Raw genomic sequence first — 21438 nt, 5'->3', positions numbered from 1 at the left:
GCACTGAGGTCAGGCTGACAGGCCCGTAGTGCCCCAGATCCTCCTTCCTGCCCTTCTTGTAAATGGGGGTCACGCTGGCTGAGCTCCAGCCTTCTGCAGCCTCTATAGTATGCCAGGACTGTTGATAAATGGTGGGGGGAGGCTTGGCAAGTTCCTCTGCCAGCTCTCTCAGTGCCCTTGGGTGGATCCTGTCTAGCCCCATAGATTTGTGCATGTGTGAACAGAGCAGCAGGTCACTAACTGTTTCCGCCTGGGCTGTGGGGACTTCATTCTGCTCCTCCTCATCCCTGTCTTCCAGCTTAGGGGGCTGAGTACCCAAGGGAAGCTGGTCTTGCTATTAAGGTCTGAGGCAAAATATTGATTATGCGCAAAAAAGTACTTCTTGGTTTTTGTCATTAGCTGTCTCTCATGAAAACTATGGGCTACCGTTGTTGTAGACAGACAGTGTTAGCTCTTCAGTTGAGGCTTTTCATTCCGTAAAGTTCTCCCATCTAAACCAGAGTCACTACAACAGTGAGATTCAGGCCTGCATTAGTCTTCTTTTTGTGTACCTGCTTCTCTTCTTCTCTTCCTTTGGTATCATGCTGTTCAGAAAGATTTTTGGGAAGTTTTTTAAAATATAGGAACATGACAACAAAGGCATTGTTCATTTGTCTTTGGAGAACTAGTAGCATTTCTAATCACTTTAAAAATCTGCTATCACTGCCTGGTTTCACACTGATGGTGTCCCTTCAGTGACCTGAGACATTAGAGAGACAGGCTCTAGACCACAACTGCATCCACAGCAACAAAGCTTTAGGCTTGGGTGAGGTTGTATGAGTGTCCTTTCACATGGATCATGCCACAAGGTTGCAGCTGTGTTTTGCGAACTGCGGTTTCTAGGATGTGCTTACAGTTTGGATTATGCTAAGGATGTGCAGGGATTTTCTGCTTGCTTTCATCAGCCGTGTTTTCTCTGTCCCTATAAAATGTTTCTTGAAAAAACAAAAACCCTGCTGGATTTTTGCTTGTTTTTTGCAGAACCCACAATAGTTGGTTGTGATAATCTGTGCAGTAATGAGAGAAGGAATAGCTTTCAGTAAAGGGCAACACTGCATGTTCAGTGCTTTGTGCTCGACTTGTTTGGAGCACGTTGAGAAAGGAAATAGGCTCAGAGTAACGTGGGTGTCACTGCAGCGTCACTGCAAAGACTTTAGAATTCACATCTTAGTGTTTCGTATTAGTGTTTGTGACATCTCAAACAGCCTAGATGTGTCTTTCAGCTCCCTGAAATACAGACTTACTGCCTGTGAAGGGACTTGTTTGGTGGTGGATGTCTTGTCTTTCTAAGGGGCTGAGGTATCTGAATCTTGCCTTCACAGGGGGCTATCCCATGAATTCAGATTAACCCCTTTCTCGATAGAGTGCCTTCCTCTTTTAGCTTTGCCTTCCTGGGGTTGCGTTGAGGCTGTGGTGGTAGGAGACCAGATGAGTGACTGGTGCAGGCTGCTTTTTGGAGGGATGCCCTTTGCATCCTGCACTTCTGACAAATGAGGAGGATTTGCCACAGAATGTGAGCAATTGGGAGTACAGGTGTGAGAAATAATGGGTGGGTGAGTGTGTGTGCAGAAGCGGAACACAGATGGGGGAGAGAGGAAAGACAAGAAGAGGGAGGGAGCAAGCACATATAGGAGTGAGTGAACGCTTGAAAATCAGAGCTTTTGATTAAAAAATAATCCAATACAGCTTTAATTATAGTCATGCTGCTGGCACCACCATAATATATATTTAATTAATCAAAAATGATCCAACTTCAAACATTAGAATTCATGCTCTGTAGAGGTTCTAAAGAAACTGAGTAAATATTGTCAGCCGTGGTGTGGAGAGGGGGAAGGAAAAAGAAAGAAGGTTTGAAGTGAGTCACAATCCATTGTGAAAGGTACAGGACTCTGCATAAAAGAACTAAATAAATAGAGTGTGTAAGGGGCGGGGACATGGAAAAATCTGTACCTACCTGAATAAAACAGGGTTGTTAACACAGGAATCTTGGCAAGCTTAACCAGAATTCTAGTGTCATGTTTTAAGAGACACTTTAAGATCTCTCAGCTCTTTGTGGAGCAGTTTATAAGAAAACAAAGGAAGGCAGAGAGTATCTTGAAGGCCATTGCAGTAATATAGAGATTAGCCCTGAAAAGCACTCTTCACAAAGATGAGCAAAATACAATACATACAGCCAGAGGAAGCCAAAAGGGGAGGAACACAGTGAGAGAAGTAAATTTAAAGTCTTAGGGATGTAAAAATCCCAGGAGTTTAACAAAATAATCTGGCATAAATAGTTTATTAAGCATACATCCTGCCTTGCAACAATATTTTGTAAAGTGATGTTGTGGTTTAACCTTAGCCAGCAACTAAGCCCCACACAGCCACTTGCTCACTCCTCCCCTGAAGGGGATGGGGGAGAGAATCAGAAGAGTAAAAGTGAGACAACTCATGGCTTCAGATAAAGGCAGTTGAAAAGGTGAAGCAAAGGCTGTTCGTGCAAGCAAACAAAACAAGGAATTTTTTCACCGCTTCCCATGGGCAGACAGGTGTCCAGCCACCTCCATTCCTTCTGGCAGGGCTCCATCACATGTAACGTTTACTTGGGAAGACAAATGCCATCACTCTGAAACGTGTGTCATCGTCCCGTCCCTGTCCCCCCTTCCTTCTCCCTAGTTTATATGCTGAGCATGACATCATACGGCATGGAATATCCTTTGGGTCAGCTGGGGTCAGCTGTCGCATCTGTGCCCCCTCCTGACTTCTTGTGCCCCCCAACCTGCTCGCTGGTGGGGTGGGGAGCAGAAAAGGCCTTGGCTCTGTGCAAGGGCTGCTCAGTGATAATGAAAACATCCCTGAATTATGAACACTGTTTCCAGCACAAATCCAAAACACAGCCCCATTCCAGCTGCTAAGAAGAAAATTAACTCTACCCCAGCCAAAACCACTACAAGTGAACAGTTCGTTACTGTTTTGTGTGCTGGCATGGGGACAACCTTTGCATCTAAAGTTACTCTGGAAACCTCCTGGATAAGAGGCAGTGTGCTCTCAAAGTTAGTATTGAGCTCTTGTTTTCTGTCCTCTGTATCTTGGATAAATAGAAATGAAGTGTTAAACTGCTGAGCAGGTTTGTTGGGGTTCCGTTCACTTTTGAGGCTAGTGTAGGCTTTCTCTCAAAACATACAACTGGAGAAAAAAATTAAGGGTTTCCCAAGTGTTTATGGTTGTCTGTAAAATAGTTTGTGGTCTGAGAGGTTCAAAGGAACTGTGATCCAGATGGATTAAAAAAGGGAAGTGAATCTGTAATGTGAATCGTTCATCTTTTCTTTGAGTTTCCCTTCAACTCTCAGTGTTTATGGATGCATTAAACCAGCATACCATGTCTGTGTGTTTCTAAGTAACTATTACACAACATTGTGTTTGCCATTTGTTTACCTCAAAATGCCTGCATCCCATACGTGGGCCAGTGCACAGCTGCATTACTTAATCTAGGACTGAATCTTCCCTTATTGAAAGATAAAAGGTGGCTATCACTTTAGAAGACTTAGGAAAAATTGTCATTCTTAACAGATGTTTACACTACTCATGAGGTTGTGTGCAATGGATTTGGTTATCTCAATGACGTGAGCTCCCCAAGAACTCTTCTTTCTCAGATGTGTTTGTGACCTTTTATTAAGGGTTAATGTGTGAGGACTTCTGCATTAACATGCCACATCCGTGAGTGGGTACTGCAAAACCAGCACTCATGGAGCAACTCTGTGCTTACAAGTACCACACTGTGCATTACCAAGGATAGTTCAACAGTGATTGGTATCTGAAGATAATTAATTTGCATTCCAGATGACTAAACTGTGAATAATAATTAAAGAGACATGATAAGTGGTTAGTATGTGAATTCTCCTGAGCTTGGATGTCACCACTTTTGAAGCATGATATAGCACTAATATATTTCATCAAGCTTTTTCCCAAGAACAGGCTTGTGAAATGGTAACAGATGTACGCTCTAGGAAACTATCTCTTTGGTCTACCTCTTTCCCCCCCTACTCCCTTCTCTTTTTTTGTTCAGGCAATTAATCTATTGGGAAAAAAAGTGGAGAGTTTTCCTCCTTTTTCATGTGGTATATGATCTGTTTCTAAATATATTCGATAGTGTCTCGATGGTGTAAGACTGTGAGTGTTATAGAAGTGTTATATACTTCTGCCGTGGCAAAAAGAAAATGGTTTTCTACAGGAAACAAAGAAATAAATTACAATAGTCTTTTTTTTTTTCCCCTTTATTTTGGGCCTTGGGCAGTTATGTCTCATAAGTGAAAAATGAGTGCTGTAGTTTGACAAATCCTTTTGTACAGAACAGGCTGGTAAAATAAATAATACTGTGTTTTTAAGGAAGTTACAAAACTGATGAGGATTCTGTTTTCTCATGCTCAAAACACATGCTCTAAGCACCTTTGTGGAAATACAGTTAACTCATCTACTCCAGTTCCCCCATTCTAAGTAAATTAGATCTCATCTTCTGAGCCACAAAACTTACTAATACTACAACTTGTAGTTCTTTAGGAACAGTCCCTTCAGAAGTTGTCTGGCTATTAGCCAAGTAACCAAATCAACTGCATTGTATCTTTTATTAGTCTAAAATGGATGCAGGGCTGAACAAAAACTACTAACCATAAAATATTATGAATTATCTGGAGAAAGAGGAGTGACTGTTGGTTGCCCATTACTATGCACGTGTCCTTTTTCATGATCTGTTGCTTGATTTTCTGTAGTAGTCTGAAAATCTATCTAGGGTTAGTCTTTGGCTCCTCTGAAGGAGGAGCTCTATGAAGTACACTGCCAGAAATGCATTGCTGTGGTTTTCCACTCTTCGCATTGTTTGGTTTTTTGTTAGAGAGAGTCTTGTCCTGTGCCCTCCATGCCCTTGATATTAGCCATTTGGGTAATCTCTTTCTGTCTGACATCACGTGACAGTTACTTTTCATAGAAGCAGTTACTAGGGGGGGAGGAATATAAGCACCAGCTACAACATTTTCAGATCCGAGTAATGCCACATGCATTTAAAATCAAACATGTGCTGAAGCAGGTTTTCTGGATTGTGCCCGAACTGCAGAGCCTATTTATTTGTCGTAGCTTTTTTCCCGAGTAGCTCTTCAGACACCTATGAACCCACTAAACCATAAGGAATTTGTAACTCATATGAGGCTGATATCATTGCTTGATGTGCAGCATTGAATCTGAGTGTAGAGGGAGCATTTCTAGGTCAATGTCCAAACTATGGGCATGTTAATGTGCTTTAGTAAGATACATCTGTTTCTCAACTCTTCCATCAAAAACCCCCACTAGCTATTGTTCCCTGCTGTAATATTTATGTGCAGTGAAGCTCACAAGCCCAGGTGTCCTTGATAATACAGTACAGTTAAGCAGTTACAGAGTTAGTGTATATATATTTATCTTTCCTGATTAGCCATTGAACTAAAATCCACACCTGGAGCTGGTATTTTAAACTGAGTACCTCCTGAATTTAGAGCCATTTAGTGCCCTGTCAAGCCATAATCAGACAAGATCACTTCTGTCCTCCCCTTCACATACAATCCTCCCAACAGGCTGTTCTTTTGTGGAGATACAAGTACCTTAACCCTACCTTTCTTGGGACTTATTTCAGGTCTGAACACAAGACTATAAGGCTTTAGGGTACACGTAATGGGAAAGACATCAGCTCCTGTAAACTATGACAGATGTAAATGAGCGTGTTACCACTCAATGAGGATGACTTACTATATGTCTCACTAGGATGTGTAGGGGATGGAGCAGTGCTGCCAAGGATTGAAATCAGGGCCGACTGTTTAGTTGACTGATCTTAATCTCTTTTCTATTTGAGACTTCCAGAGTTTGACTCTGCCTTGCAACATGCCTTTTGTTATTTTATTCATAGTCGATAGCATTTGCCACTGATGTAGGTTTTACTTTATGCACCCAGTGATTACCTTCTTATAACAGTGCGGCTGTATTGAGACATTCTACTCCCTTCAAACTGTAGCTAAGACAAAAAAGTTATCCCGCATAGCGAGTACCCAAACAATGTATAGGTGGAAATGTAGCAACATATGGATATCAAAGCATTTCCTTTGGCCTCATTTTGCTCCTGGGAGAAGAGTTAGTTGGAAAGCATCCAGTTGTACCCTGAACATTATTTGAACGAGGATCAGAGTTCCCAGGGACTTGACACTAATGGAGTTGCTTTCTAACTTTTTTAATGAGGAAGAATTCCTTTTCCAGCTCTGGTGTAAACAAAAAACAGCTGCAGCGAGCGCTCTTTAGGGTAATGGTTAGAGCAGTGGTCTGAGAATGAGGTGTGGCCCCATTAAGGTCAAGGGAAAAACGTCTGTTATTTTCAGGATTTCACCCCCTTCTCTTTCCCCCTCTGCAATTCTTATGCAAACTCTGCTGATGGAAAGTGGCCAAGTCCCGGATCTCCTGCACTTTGGAGCTTCTTTTTGTAAACTTGGGGGAAAGATACATAGCTGCTTTGAACAACACTTGGAGATTTTTAAAATTTAAATGGTAGCTGTAAGCAAACTATTGTCCCTTGTGATCTGCCTTTCGTTGCAGTCATGGTTTCAGTAGATTCCTTCAGCATCAACTTACATTTCTAGCATTGATTGGGATACTCTGCAGATAATTGTCTAGCAGGTGGCAAAGTCGGAACTAATCCATCAATTGGTTAAATTCCACCTAGTCCAAATAATCCTGTTAGTAGCTGTTTTGCCCTTTCAGCAGTCACTTTAATTAATATTCAGGGTTGTGCAGACAGATTTCTGCCCTGCTGAAGCAGGAATTGATTTTTTTAAATTTTAAGTTAGAATTAATTTCTAAGGTGGTTCTTTGTCCCCTGTCAAACACACAGAGCAACCTCTCAAAAACTTGCAATCAGTTCATCACCAGCTTGCTTTCTGCTTTATCTGTCATGGCCATCTTGTCTAGTTTTTTCCATTCCATTTAAAATATTCTGGTACTTCAAGGACATGTGTGTAAGTAACTTGTGAAATGGATGGGATTCCCCATGAGAAACTGATTCCCATGTGTCTGATGACAGCATTAAGTTATAAGCAACAATTTTTTTGTGGTGGTGAAAACACTTTTACATATGTTGTAAGTAGGAACGTATTTGCAATATCATGAAAGCAATTTATAAAGCCAATTGAAAATACTTCATGTGAAAACTTCTGAATGAAAAGATTTTCAGCCAGGTCTTCAAAAGTATTTTTTTTTATGTTGTTGCAGAAGAACATGAAACAAAGTGAATATGAATTTTCTACATTTGGTGAAGTATCTGCTCAAGCTGAAGAAATCAAGTTGATCTACTTGATTTCTTCTTGTTTTGGCAACTTTCTGCTCCCTCAGGCTGGAACAACTCTGTTCTGTTGGTTTTAGTGGTAGAAACTTGGGGAACAAAAATCTGGAGTTATCATCTCAAACTATTTTTCAAATTCCAAAAAAATGAAACCCAAGATTTCACTTTGCGTTGAAAGTTTGCTATAGGTAAACTGTGACGTTTGGTGAAGGTGGCTTCTAGAGAGATGCTTCCATCAGGGTTAAATAACTTTTGACTCACTTAACAGGAAAGCAGAAGGGTTTGAGACAGTATTGAGTTCTTTAGCAGTGATTTACAGGCCTTTTGAAAGTGTGATGTTTCAAACATGCTGTTTTGTTTAAGAAGAGAAAATGTTAAACAAATTGATGGATTGCAATACAAAGGCAAACCTTTATGGGTTGGGGTGGGTAGCTTTGATTCTGAATTTCTCTTGCCTTTGAATTGTTTTTGGTACAGCCCTACTTATTTAAGGTAACGCAAACATAATTGGTTTGACTGGCAGAATTTTATGATAGGGAGCTGGTGTCCAGTGCACATTTGCACCACGCCGCAGTGGCCTGTGTGTATTGTCATAAATTTGGTTTTGTTTGTTTTGTAACGAAGTGTGGTACTAGAATCTGTTCATCGTTTCCTCTTCATCGAATACTTCCAGTCCTTTATTGCCTTGCCCTCATGGCACAGCTTTGCCCAATGAAGTGTTCACTGTAGGTTTTTTTAGTATTAAGGCTGCATCAATTGACTCTTCTTGGCACGCAGGGTCGAGCAGGCTGCTTTGTGAGTTAAAAGTTCAGCACGGTCAGCAGGCTTCTCAGTCTGTATGTACAGCTAGAGAGCTGCTTGCTAAGAAGACTCAACTGAAGCGTCTGTGCAAAGCGCTGGATGGAGTGCTTGCCACAAATCTGCATCAGCTGATATTTCTTTAAAATCCAATTGTATTAAATAAATAAATCACGTAGCATTGCAGTAGCACCAGATGAAAAGAAACCATATGTTGTATCCATAATTTGGGTGTGTAAATAAATAGTATGGGAACCTGAAAAGAGCCATGGAACTTTTGTATGTCTAAAATACTTTATTCTTAAAGCATTGCCTTGCTTTTGCTGTGCCGTACAACAGTGTTTTTACAGTCGGAGGGAGTGTCTGCATTCTCAGGCTGTTCTCTGTTCTTCTGCTGTAAGTGGCATGCTTTGCTGATCTGTGCACTTGTCTGAAACCTCAGCATGACCCGGTCCCTCTTTTCTGCTGTAAGAACAGGCTCAGCTGAGTTTTTCAAGATGAAGCCCCTGTTGCCGGGGGGGCAACCCTCTACCTGAAAGAGATGCCAAGATGCAGAACAAATTCACTAGGAATTTTTTTTTTTGGCAGGAATCAATCTTTTTTTTCCTGAGCTCCTGAACAGTCTGGAAGGAGCAGATCTTTCTTATGGAAACTGCATGTGCTGGCAGCCTCTGCATCTCTTAGGTGAATCCTAGAGAAATGTGTGGTATTTTTGTAAATAACAGGTCTCTAGACTATTTGATTATTTCCCCCACCCCCAATGTATCCATTCCCCACGTCAAAAATATAACTGAGGAAGAGGAAAGAACACAAGGATCAGAACTAAAAGACTGAAATTGCCCTGAAATGATTACACAGACATGGACTGAAATTCATTTGCCAAAGACTCTCCATCATTCACATATCCAAGTAACTTTCACAAGAAGTGGGCTTTATGCCAAGGCTTGCAGGTGTGTTTAAGGAGGTAGCCTGTGAATTCACAGACCTTTTTTCCTCCACCTAGAGTTCTTTTAATCTCTCTGGAACTCCCAGAATAGGGACCAGATTGTTCCCATTTCCAGGAAACAAAATTCAGAGACGTGTTTAAATTCTGAATGCTACCAACATGCGCATAATTGAGGTGTAGCAGTGGGTGGTTCTATCAGCAAACACCTGGTTTCTTTCAGTGTGTGAGCTTAGCTCTTGTAAATTTTATTCTCAAACTACTTTTCCCTTTCCTTCTCACCTTCTTCCTCGCTATCCCTACCATATATTAACACAATGTTAATTTCTTCATTTTCTTTTCAGTTGCTATTTTTCCCAGGGTAGCATTAGACTGTGCTTAACTGTTGTTTTTGTTGGGGGTGGGTTTTGTTTTGGCAGATGTTTATTGAACAAAACAAGATGAAAAGGCAAAGTCAATTGCTTCTGCAAAATTCTGCTCCTGATCAACAGCTTTTGAAGGCTTTGGATGACAACGCTAAGCTAACCCACACATTAGAAGAAGAGAGGCTTCAACACCAACAAAAGGTAAAACAGGATTACTTTGCATCTCATGCAGAAGTCTTTGAGACCCTCCTGAATTTAAGGAGTATCATATTTTTTATGTTCGGAATTATTTGAGCTCTTGTGCCCCATAAGAATTCAAAATACAAACCTGAACTTCAGAGAAGGTTGTGATGCCCTTTTTCTGGGTCACTGGTAGCACATGAGTACAAAACCTGAAAGTTTTTTGGCCTGAGGGCTCTGGTTTAGCTAAGTATTTTATTCTGGATGCCAGTAAAGTGCAATACGAGCAGTAAGTCAGGTTCCATTGAAGAAGAGATGACAGGAGAATATTTTGGACTTTGAGTAATATAAAGGGTGTTTTAGGGGGGGTATAAGCTAAGAAGACCAGGAGTTGAGAGGTGGGCAGTTCACGTTAGTAGTCTGGCCACTTGCTAATGAACTGCATGGGGAAGAGCCAGACATACTAGAGCAGGGAAATGTTAAGTGAACGCTGCAAAGTGGTATGATAGGGTCTAAAGCACTAGGATCTAAACAAATATATTCTTTGAAACAGGACTAGATTAGTCTCTAACTGGGAAAAATCACCATTGCTTCACTCCAAAGCCTGAAAATTAGTTTTCCACTCTGTTAATAGAGTAACGCTAGGAAGAGGTAGACAGTTCCAGTGCTTTCATCAGCGCAGTGATACTAAGACTATATGTAATCTTACTTACTTCTGAATGAGCGTTTTGGAAGGATAATTGCCAGTTTATAGAAAACCTCTGCATCTTTGGCCTCTTGAAGTCTAGAGTAAAATGTATATATTTAGGGAGTGGGGAAGTGATTGCTACTCTGCACCTGAATGCTGCCTCAGTGCTGCAGATGTTCCATAGTTCACCTACTGGCATGTGCATGAGTTGCGACAAGGGAGATTAAATAACAACCTGTCAGTGGAAACAATCAGTGAAAGAACAAAAATGTCAATGTTCTTCTGCTTTCAAATGAAGAAATGTTCTGAAATGAAATTCTAATTACGTGATAAAAAAACTATAAAAAGAAAAAGGGAACATCTTATAGCTCAAATACTTTGGAGCTAAAGACGTATTCTGAAGAAGAGATAAAACAAGTTTGGATCATAATAGAAATTCTGACATCTCTCAGAGAGATCTGTCCGGCTCTCATTCAAAATTTGTCCTCTTTCTGGGACTTGCAGTTCACTCCTAAATCACGTTTTCGGGAATAACTGTGCCTAATGGGTTATTTCTCAAAAGGAAGGGAAGAAAATACCTTTCATTGTAATGAATGCTATTGTTTGCTGACTGCAGATCAAAGAATTGGAGGAGCAGCTAGAGAATCAAGCACTGCATAAGGAGATTAGTCGTCTTAAACAGCAACTAGAACTTTTGGAAGAAGATAAGAAGGAACTAGAGCTTAAGTGTCAGAACTCAGAAGAAAAAGCTAGAGACCTAAAGCATTCAGGTAAAATAATATAATAACTTTCGTTTTAGAGGGACAGTTGACGGGGGTGTGAGTGGTGAGTGCACATCTAATAGAATTATACATGTTACATTTGAGACCCCAGAAGCAACAGCTTTTGTAGCTGAGATCCAGACCTGTGCTTTACAAGACAAAATACAGTAACTGCCTTCAACTACGGTTGTCTAGAATGTCTGTGAAAGAATAACCTTGCAAAACTTCTGTAAGGTACTGTTAAATTGCCCTGTGTCTTACAGATGGAGATATATATCTGTTGTTTCTGTGTGAAAGACACAGTCGAAATGTGTACCCAATCAAAATCTATCCTCTTACCTAGTTTTAAAAATTAAAAAAATGGGACAACTCTGCTCTTTTTTTGCCCTCCTTTTTTTGTTGTTTTTGTTTTGCAAAGATGCACAGTGATTTATCAGACTGTGGAGTCTACATTGTATCAGTTGTACAAAAACATCCCGTAATTATCAAGCTTACCCAGCCATTTAACAGTCTTGCAATAGAAGACATCAGTGAAAATAAAGACATGATTTAGCCTGCATACTGACATGTGAGAAAACAATTTCTGCTGATGTGAGAGGGTCTAGGAGGTGTTTCTTTTTTTCTTTTTTTCAAAAACCAGATATTTAAAAGGTAAGTACTGCCTTCAGAGCTCTACAAAAGAAGTTAGCTAAACAAATCTGGTGGGATTTTATGGCTCATATCTATGAGAATTCTATATCTAAATCTCTTACGTGTAGTCAAATATTTTGTTCCATGTCAAGTGACTGAAAGGAAAGGAACAGTCTTGCTAGCTGCTGTGTGCATTTGTCTCTAAGACTTTAACACCCAAAGAATAGGTTCACAGAATATTGAGGACAGAACAACTGTTGCAGTGCAGATGTTCACACAGTTATGGCTGTCAGGATGGTGCCTGGCTTGTCTGCAGCATCCCATGTATTGAATGAGGATATTTCTGACCTAATGCTCTTGATTTAAAATGGATTTTAAAAAGAGCACCTGATGTGTGTGGCTTCACTATAGGGAGTGTGGGGCTGTGGCTGGTTAAGTATTTGCATGTACCTTTGCTTTCAGTCCTTGTTCAGCTGAAGGCCTAACCAGGTGCTAGTTTTAAGTATGACACCTGGTCAGAGAAGCATTTAAGCCCCTGTCAGAGGAGGCCAAAGTCCCTGTCTTCAGTTAAGACTCCATGTACAGCCGCACTTTTCTGAAACATACCCTTAAAAGCAGGATTCACTTTAAGCAGTCTTGCTTGGAAGAACTGCTTTGTGTGAGTTTTACATTAGCAAGCCTTAAAAATATGCCTAGGCAGCATATGAATTCTCAGCTGCCTTGGAAAAGACCTAACCTTCACAGCAGATTCTTTCACAGCATCAGAGTGGCTGGGGTTGGAAGGCACCTCTGGAGCTCATCTAGTCCAACCCCTGCTAAAGCAGGCTCACCTTGAGCAGGTTGCACAGAGTCGTGTCCAGGCGGGTTTTGAATGTCTCCAGAGAAGGAGACTCCCCAGCCTCCCTGGGCAGCCTGTGCCAGTGCTCCGTCACCCTCCAGGTAAAGCTGTTCTTCCTCATGTTCAGAAAGAACTTCTTGTGCTGCAGTCTGTGCCCGTTGCCCCTTGTCCCGTCACTGGGCACCACTGAAAGGAGCCTGGCCCCGTCCTCTTGGCACTCGCCCTTGAGATGTTTGTAGGCATCGATGAGCTCCCCTCAGCCTTCTCTTCTCCAGGCTAAGCAGCCCCAGCCCCTCAGCCTTTCCTCATACGGGGGATGCTCCAGTCCCCTCACCATCTTGGTACCCTCCGCTGGCCCCTCCCCAGCAGTTCCCCGCCTCTCCCAAACTGGGGAGCCCAGTATGGACCCAGCACTCCAGGGGCGGCCTCAGCAGGGCAGAGCAGAGGGGGAGGATCACCTCCCTCCACCTGCTGGCCATGTTCTTCCTCATGCCCCCCAGGGTCCCACTGGCCTCCTTGGCCACAGGGCCACTGCTGGCTCACGGGCAACTTGCTGCCCCCAGAACCCCCAGTCCCGTCCCCGCAGAGCTGCCCCCCAGCAGGCCAGCCCCAGCCTGTGCTGGTGCCTGGGGCTGTCCCTCCCCAGGGGCAGGACCCTACACTGGCCTCTGTGGAACTTCATCAGGTTCCTCTCTGCCCAGCTCTCCAGCCTGGGGTCAGGTCTTGCTGGATGGCAGCACATAGGTTCTTCCAGGCTTTTTTGTCCTTCAGAAGGAATTCATCAGCATAAAGATTGTACCTGAAATTTAAAGCAATTTAGTTGATTTAAATTTTTTTTTCTTTTTAAGTTTAAAAGTAAATGTTAAAGATTGTCATTTTAATTTGAATCCATCATTATGAGAATAATGAACCTTATCCACTTTGGAAATCATATTCTGTACTTCTGCCATAATTCAGAGCAATTGCTAAAAATTGTTCTAACAAAAAGTAATTTAAGACTTTTTTTTCTTTGTATCTGCTCTTCCCCAGTTGACTGCATTTGACAATATTTCAAGTGCAGAAAAGTAATTTTCACAGTTTAGGTCTGACACGAAAACGGGAGAGAAGGAACCCATTCTGATCACTGCCCAGTTTTGACCATTTTTGTGGGGAAAACCCACACCATCAGCAAGACAGAGATAAGGCTGGAAGCCAAAATTGCTCATTTCTTTCATCTCTTCTTAATTCATTCTCAAATGGAACCTCAAATAGACCATTGCCGGAATGTGATAAACTTTTCCATGCTCTGTCATTTTATATGAAGGATCCTGTATGAGGGAGAGTGTCATTTTAGTTTCAAAAGTAACTCACATTGAAGCTACCTGGTTTAATGAGAATCCTGTGCATCTAGGACATTGTTCTTGGTAGGAAATCAAAAATGTGATATCCTAGAAGTTGTATGGTTTATTCTTGTTGTTTGTTTTTTAGTTAATTAGTAGCTGCTTTGTTTAAACCATCAGAGTTTTAGAGCAGATGTGAGAAACCAAGAACTTACTGTAGTTTGTTTTGTTGCTCTTGTGCAGTTGATGAACTTCAAAAACGAATACAGCAGTCTGAAAATCCTCCACCACCTCCACCACCACCACCCCCTCCTCCTCTTCCTCCTCCTCCTCCTCCTAACCCTATACGGTAAGTGCTTAAATCAAAGGTCACAGCTTTAATGCTTTGCTGAAGCAGAATACATTACATGAGCTTGCATCCAAGCAGGAAGAGGGTCTTTAAAGAAAAAAAAAAGGCTTTCTCCATCTGTCTTGGGCTTTTTACTGGCAGGACGGGCTCTGTGCCCCACCTGCCAACAGGCGAACACCCTGACCAATTCTGAACAGTGTCTGCCTTGCCAAGCCCAACCGGTTGTCTAGGCTGTGACTTTGCAGTAGGAGGGATACCTGTCTTCTCTAATTTCAGAGGTTATTTTTTTTCTATTCACCTGATAGCTGTAATTACAGATTTGTGAAATGCTTGTCTGAATCTACTGCTAAGAAAACGCCTTTGAACCAAAGGTTATGTTGGGTTACTGTGTGTCCCTTCCTGTCAGATACTGGTGATGAAAATGCAGACTCCATTGAGTTCCCACAATTGCTTTCGTAAGTTAAAAAGAAAAAAAAAATCCCAGAAAATCACCACCCCATCGTCAAGCAGCTTTGGGTGAAATTATCAAAATTAAGTCTGATTTTTGCAAAGGACTGTAAAAGAGGATGACCAATATAGGATGTATCAGGCATTAGACCTGAATTAATTAACTAAGCCCTAAGGTGTGTTTAGCTAATTTTAGGAACTCAGCTGATCTTCATGTTGTCTGCTTGGTTTTAAAAATAAATGGACTTTGACACTTTCTAACCTAATAGAAATTACATATAGGAATCTTGTTAACTACTGTGTTAATATATGGATAGAGATGATTAGTAGGGAGAATTCATCCCTTTGTGCATCTTGCTTTATTTTTAGAAATCTAAACTAAACAAGTTCTGAACAATTGTGTTTCGCCTTTTGCTCCTTTTCTGTCTGTTAACTCACTTGGCTTGTTTGCTTCTTTCTTGCTAATGTGTAGCATGAATTAACTTGGGGTGGTGGTGGTATGGGTTTGGTTTTTTGTGTTTTGTTTTATTTTTTTGATTTTTGAAACAGGTAACACAATTCATTTTAAGCCCTGTAGTAGCTACATCAGAATATTTCCTTCATGCACTGTGATGCTGATGTGCGTAGAGGTTGTTTCAGAGCCTAGGCGCTGAATGCTGCTTTTTTCTGGGACAGAGTTCTGACCCTTTATGTCAGGGAGGTCACTCTCCTCTGTAAGGAGCAATGTTCAGCTGGGAGTGATATGCCCCACTGACACATCAGATATGCATAGGAGCTTATACTTGGGCTTTAAGATGAATCATTTCTATGCCTGGACTTTTACATTTTCACTATAGTGAAAGGATAGTTATTTGATACCGTAAGAAGATTACAAACTTGTAGTTGGTGAGGAGATACTGATGACCATATTTAAGTGTCCTCTGAAGAATAATACTTCACTTCAATATCTGAAGATTCAATATCTTCATGTCGATATCTATTAGAATATCTAATACTTTGCTATCAATATTCAAAAGAAGAAAGCTCTTCTTTCCTCTTATTATGCTGGAGCAGCTTCAATTTGTCATGTGTTACAATGAGACACTGTCATTTAATATTCAAATCTGGAGTGTTTTGATTTGTGCCTAATGCCTGTTAAAAAGAAATAGATTTCTCTGGTGCATTTTGATGGGAGGCATTGTGGGGGGTAATTCAGAACGTACATCTGCATTCAAGAACTGTTAAATGAGTCTTTTGTAACTAGCTGTATAATCAGGTATAAGCAAGCTGTTGTGTATGTCATGTTCAAGTTCATTCTAACAGTGTGTAATACAGGACAGAATGACAGTCTGCAGTTTCATTTTTCCCAAAGGTCTCTTATGTCAATGATTCGCAAGAGATCTCACTCCAACACCAACGTGAGCAAGAAGGAGAAACCTCCTCAGCAAGAGTCAGGTATGGCTCGTCCTTTCTCAAGTCGTGCAGATTATTCACTAGGTACTGCAGATAAAACTAGTGAAAATGAACCGTGCGTACAGCTAGTGATACAAATGCTTATAACTGTCAACATTAACTACTGCTATCCATGTCCCAGCATATTCATCTGCCTTGCGCTTAGAAATGTGGTTGCAGCCCAGGTACATGTGTGGTAGCTTTGGTAAGGAGTAGCTAAGGACTTTGAGTTTGTCTACTTTGGAGAAAAGGAGGCTGAGGGGTGACCTCATTGCTGATAGGATGAGCGGGAATGGTTCAAAGCTGTGCCGGGGGGTGGTTCAGACTGGACATGAGGAAGCATTTCTTTATGGGGAGGGTGGTCAAACACTGGAACAGGCTTCCCAGGGAGGTGGTCAATGCCCCAAGCCTGTCAGCATTTGAGGCATTTGGGCAATGCCCTTAATAGCATGCGTTAACTTCTGTTCAGCCTTGAAGTGGTTAGGCAGATGAACTAGATAATTGTTGTAGGACCCTTCTAACTGAAATATTTTATTCTATTCTACTGCAAGCTGCCTCAGGATACCCAGCAAACTTATGCAGCCCCTGTAGCCACCTGTGCCTCCACAGCTGAGCTGTTCATCAGCATCCAATATACTTTTTCCAAATGGATTTTAGTATGAACAGTCTTTGAAGCTGCAGATCAAAAACCTTAAAGGAAGATCTAGCACTTGCTGTAACTGAAGAGTTCTGATTTTCCTGCTTCTGGCTCTAATGCTTATCAGATAAGTTACTGAGCTGATCTTACTCACTGATGTGGCAGAAAAAGTTATCTTTCCTGTTTTTTCCCTTGGGGAGAGGGTAAAGATAAGCACTTAGCCGGGTATGGTGATGTGCTGGGTGATATAAATGGATGGGGAGAACAGCATGGTCCAATTTAGGCCCCATGCTGTTACACCAACTCCATGCAGCTTGAGTTGCGCCCTGGCAGTAGTAGTTGCACTATAGTAGCGTTTAGAGGCTCAACCTGTGGCTTTAAACTGGACACACTATAGCATGTAGCTGCACCTACAGTATGTCCAGGACTTTGCACTACCATAGGTTATCTGGAAGAGGCAGAAGAACAAATCCAACAACCATTAAGCAGAGAACAGGTTATATGCAGCATAACACAGAGAAGTTTCCAACTTTCAAATGGCTTCTTGTTTGTGATTTCTTCTGTCCCAAGCCTCTCCACAGAGCTAGTTTGTTAAATGCTTCAGTTTTCATCCCTCTATTCATATCTTGTGAAATTACCACTCAGAGTTGACTGTAATGCTAATCCTTTAATAATACTGAAAACCTAAAACAAAACAGGATCTTGCACTAAGGTGACTCTGCGTGCAAAGTAACAGCTGAAATTGCATTTTATTGTTGTTAATGGAAGCTGGAAACCTAGTAGGTTGAGAACAGGAGTCAAGTACAGATTTACAAATGAACATGAGTGCCTGAAGAATCAAAGCTAGTTAGACAAGCATTGCCAGTAAAATAACTAAGGTTTTTCTGGCTGTTTCTCTCTTTCCTTCTGAAATAGGAGTTTGTAGTCAATTGCTTAACTCATTTGCTGCCACTTAAACAAAGGGGGCTGCAGGAGGGAACCTGGCTGAAACTGTAGGTATAGGATATAACTGTTAAAGAAAAAATAGCTGCTAGCAGACTGTCATGGTCTGCAACTATTGCTGGATTGTTGGATGGGACCAACAGGCAGGATGGGAAGGACAAGAAGTATTACCCCTCCCATTTTCAGGTGAAGAACTGAGGAATCAGGTGACTTGGGCAGGTCCTGGCGGGGACCTTTGGGAACTCATTACCAATCTGAGAGAAATAAAGTTGTTTGTCTGGGTAAAATAATCAGAGAAGTGACCTTGTACTGAGGTCTCTGATGAAGAGTCACTCTTATATTTCAGTAAAAGTTCAATTATGTTGCCTTCATTTATCAGGTTTCCTTATCTTGAAGCATCCTAGATGTTTTGATTACACCTTTTTGTTGAGACTGTTACAAACAGTGATTGCAGGAAATACTATGAAATTCACTATAAGTTCTCTACACCCCATTTTTTCATTATTTATTAGCAAACTTTAAGAGTTCTGACCTTTCTTCAATCACATATGAACTGCTTTTTCTCTTAATAGTTGAGCTGTTCCTAAAATAAAAATATAAAAAGGTGGAAAGTTCTGTCTTGATCTTGTTATTATATCCAACTTGAGGCTTATTTTGACCCTTGTTAAGGACTTAGAATGAGTGGTTTCTATCCCATACCACCAATTATGCTTTTATATTTGAAACAGCCTGTTTGTGAAATTAAAGCCTGACATTAAATTGGCTTAGAATACAGAAACTGCATTTCTATGAATCATCAATAGTACCCTGACAAGTGAGAGAGCGAAAGTCTATTTAAAATTCCTGTTATATAAGGTACAACATTGCAGCTCTGAATACCATCAGCCATTATTTCTCCATGTATTTGCTTTAAGTACTCTTCACCCCCCCCCCCCCCCCCCCCCCCTTTTTGGTATGGCATGTTAAATGTCTTTTGTTACATTATCCAGAACACTGATAAGTTAACAGGTATTGTTTAGGTTCATCACACAGCTTCCCACTTCATCTGAATATTTTGCAGTCCTGATACTCAGTCTCTTGAAAAAGCAACCATTTCCTTTCATGGTATTTAAGTTTTGCACTCTGACTTCATGCAGTGTTCTTTAAACGTGTTTTTAGTTCAGTCTGAGATGTTGCTGTATCATTCCAGCAAGGTTCTCAAACCCATGTGAAATACAAGACATGTTCGGCAGTCTTGTGATGGGCTGCGTGCAGGCCGTGTGTGGGGCATTGTGCACTTGTCCTGTTTCAGTGAAGCTGGGGAAATTTCTGCTGAGCCAGGGTGAAGAGGTACAGTGGAAGTGGGGCTGTATTTTCAGCCTGTAGCGCTAAACTTTTGCAATTCTGAAACTGTTATAGGAGCTTTGCGTTTTTCAGGATCTGGGCCCTCCTTCTGTCCAAACTTCTTCAGGCATTTGCAAAGTCCACGGCTGGATCCTCAGCGTGTGTAGATTGGCATATTATCCTTGAAGAGCTTGTGACAGTGTAGCTGATAGCAAAGATCACTAACAGCGCTGTATCCAGGAACTAGAATTCCTGATAACTAGAGACGAGGTTACTGCTTTCTGCTACTGTATATAGATGCATGCAACATCAGGTGAAGTGCCTCTTTTTGGTGGGACAAATTAAGAGTAAGATAGTGATCATGTAAGAAAGACCCTGTGAACAGCCCACTTACGGGGAGAAAAGTAAGCCTATATATTTATGGTTATCATTGCCATTTTCAATAAAACTGAGGAAAAGCATGGATTTGGATAGTACCTGAGCAGTATGCCCACACATGCAGGCATGGAGTATAGCTAAGTACATTGTATACGTAAATACTGTTTCATCATTAAAACTAATTTATGATTATGGTAACTGTTTATGGCAAGCAAGCTGATTAGTAGGCTATCTGTTTAACGTGGTTTTTTCTTTGTACTATTTCTCTGTATTTATATCTGGAACATGATATGCTTTTTGATTTTCGGAACAGGTGAAGAAGTTACGGATCTGAAGAGACAAGCTGTTGAAGAAATGATGGACAGAATTAAAAAGGGAGTTCATCTGAGACCAGTCAACCAGTCAAGCAGGCCTAAAACAAAGGTTTGGAATAAATAGCAGAGCAATGATATTAGCCAAGTACACTAATTTACACTGAAAATAAATCAGAGTTTCTGTGAAACATTCAAAAGAATACATTTATCTCACCTCATTTGCTTTGCTTGATTTTGAATAAAATAAATTAGAGCAGCATATGCCTGAAGAACAGAAAAGGAGGCGAAGCCAACAATAAGTAAATAGAAGCCCAGTTTCTTTGACAGAGAAAGGAACTGAAAGCAAACATCTTGTAAACAAACAGCTACTGAGAAACAAAAAGCACAGAGAGAAAACACGATTCTGCCTGAACCGAAGGGGGTGATAAAGAAGTAGATGGTATTTAGCAGTATTTCTTCCTTTTATGCAACACTTAGCACTAATACCTGAATGTGGCTACTATAAAATATTGCTTACCATCTTCACAAAAGCATGACTTTTCTTTATGTGTGTAGGCTGTGATTCACAGTCTTAAGAGCTCAGACTCTTCCATTCATCTGTGTAAGACTATAGATTGGACGTTAGCCATGTGCCCAGGAGAGGAGAGAGCAGAGGAACGTAACACAACTGTACGCCTGTGTGGCAGACTCTCGTGCGACATCTGTCTTCAAGTACAAAGTCTGTCATCGTCCATTTCATGTGTTTTTTAACATGCATGTGTTTTTACAGCCAGAAACACCAAAGCCCTCTGAAAGTGCAATGAAAGAATTAAAAGGGATTCTGGTAAGAAAACTTGTGGTTTATATTTCATTTTTTCTTCTCATTGAGCTGACAGGGCCTTCTGTGTAAAATAGACGAGTATTTGAAACTTCTGCATTAGTGTTTTGGTTTGAAGCTTTAGAGCAGCTTTGGAGTGAATCCCTTGATTCCACTTTTTACTTTGGTCAGACTGAAAGATTGGTTTTGGTCTTGTGAACAGAATTTATTTTGGAGAAAACTAGCCTGTTAACTCTGCTCCCAGATTTGTATGTTCCTGCCACTAGAGGGGAGGTTATGGTCCACACCTGCCATAGATCTTTTGGAAACTATCCAAGTACTCACAGTGGGAATGCTTAGGGAGTGAGAGGCAGCTGAATATATCTAGTCCAAAGTGAAGCCCCCGGACAGCGCATATAGTAGACATAGGGTTCTCCTCATCAACTGCTCTGAACTCCTGCTCTCTCCTGAGGCACCGAATTTCTTGTTAACATAGACGTAGCCTAAACAGAGCAAGAGCTCTCTAGTCTTTCTGCCTTTATAAGTAGAAAAAAATAATTCTGAATAGCTGTCCACATACCCATTGATCACTAAATAAAAACATCAGGTGTGTATTTGGTCCTGCTCAGAGCAATGTGCTAAGTTTGTTCCAATTCCATCCTTTGCTCATACATTGCATTGCTTATTTAACTGGTTGCTTCTTTTGCACAAGTGCTAAAATTGTATCAAACATTCAGAAGGGGCTGTAGTTCTTGCTTGCTCCCTTACTTCTGTGACCCTGAAGCTTTTAAAGTTGAAGCGTGACTTTGGCACATCAGGTGAAATTTTGCCTTTGTAAGGTGAAATTCTGCCTGAACCGAAGCAAAATACTTCACATTCACTCTACAGAAGGTAAGGCTAATCATTCTACTCATCCATTGTAGCACCTAAACA

At 41.1% G+C, this 21438-nt stretch overlaps 1 protein-coding gene across 2 annotated transcripts in view; it reads left to right on the top strand.

Moving 5' to 3' along the window:
- Positions 1-21438, top strand: part of SHTN1 (shootin 1) — a 73828-nt gene that overhangs the window by 39760 nt on the left and 12630 nt on the right. For both annotated transcript variants that reach the window (XM_080403265.1, XM_080403264.1), the window contains exons 9-14: positions 9527-9673; positions 10957-11110; positions 14132-14237; positions 16036-16118; positions 19709-19818; positions 20479-20532. In XM_080403265.1, the coding sequence (XP_080259391.1) occupies positions 9527-9673; positions 10957-11110; positions 14132-14237; positions 16036-16118; positions 19709-19818; positions 20479-20532 (654 nt within the window). The remainder of the gene's footprint in view (positions 1-9526; positions 9674-10956; positions 11111-14131; positions 14238-16035; positions 16119-19708; positions 19819-20478; positions 20533-21438) is intronic.

Source organism: Falco punctatus (assembly GCF_963210335.1).
Source record: "Falco punctatus genome assembly, chromosome: 9".
NCBI lineage: Eukaryota > Metazoa > Chordata > Aves > Falconiformes > Falconidae > Falco > Falco punctatus.
The sequence above is the reverse complement of the archived record's forward strand: the minus strand, read 5'-3'. Positions and strand labels throughout refer to the sequence as shown.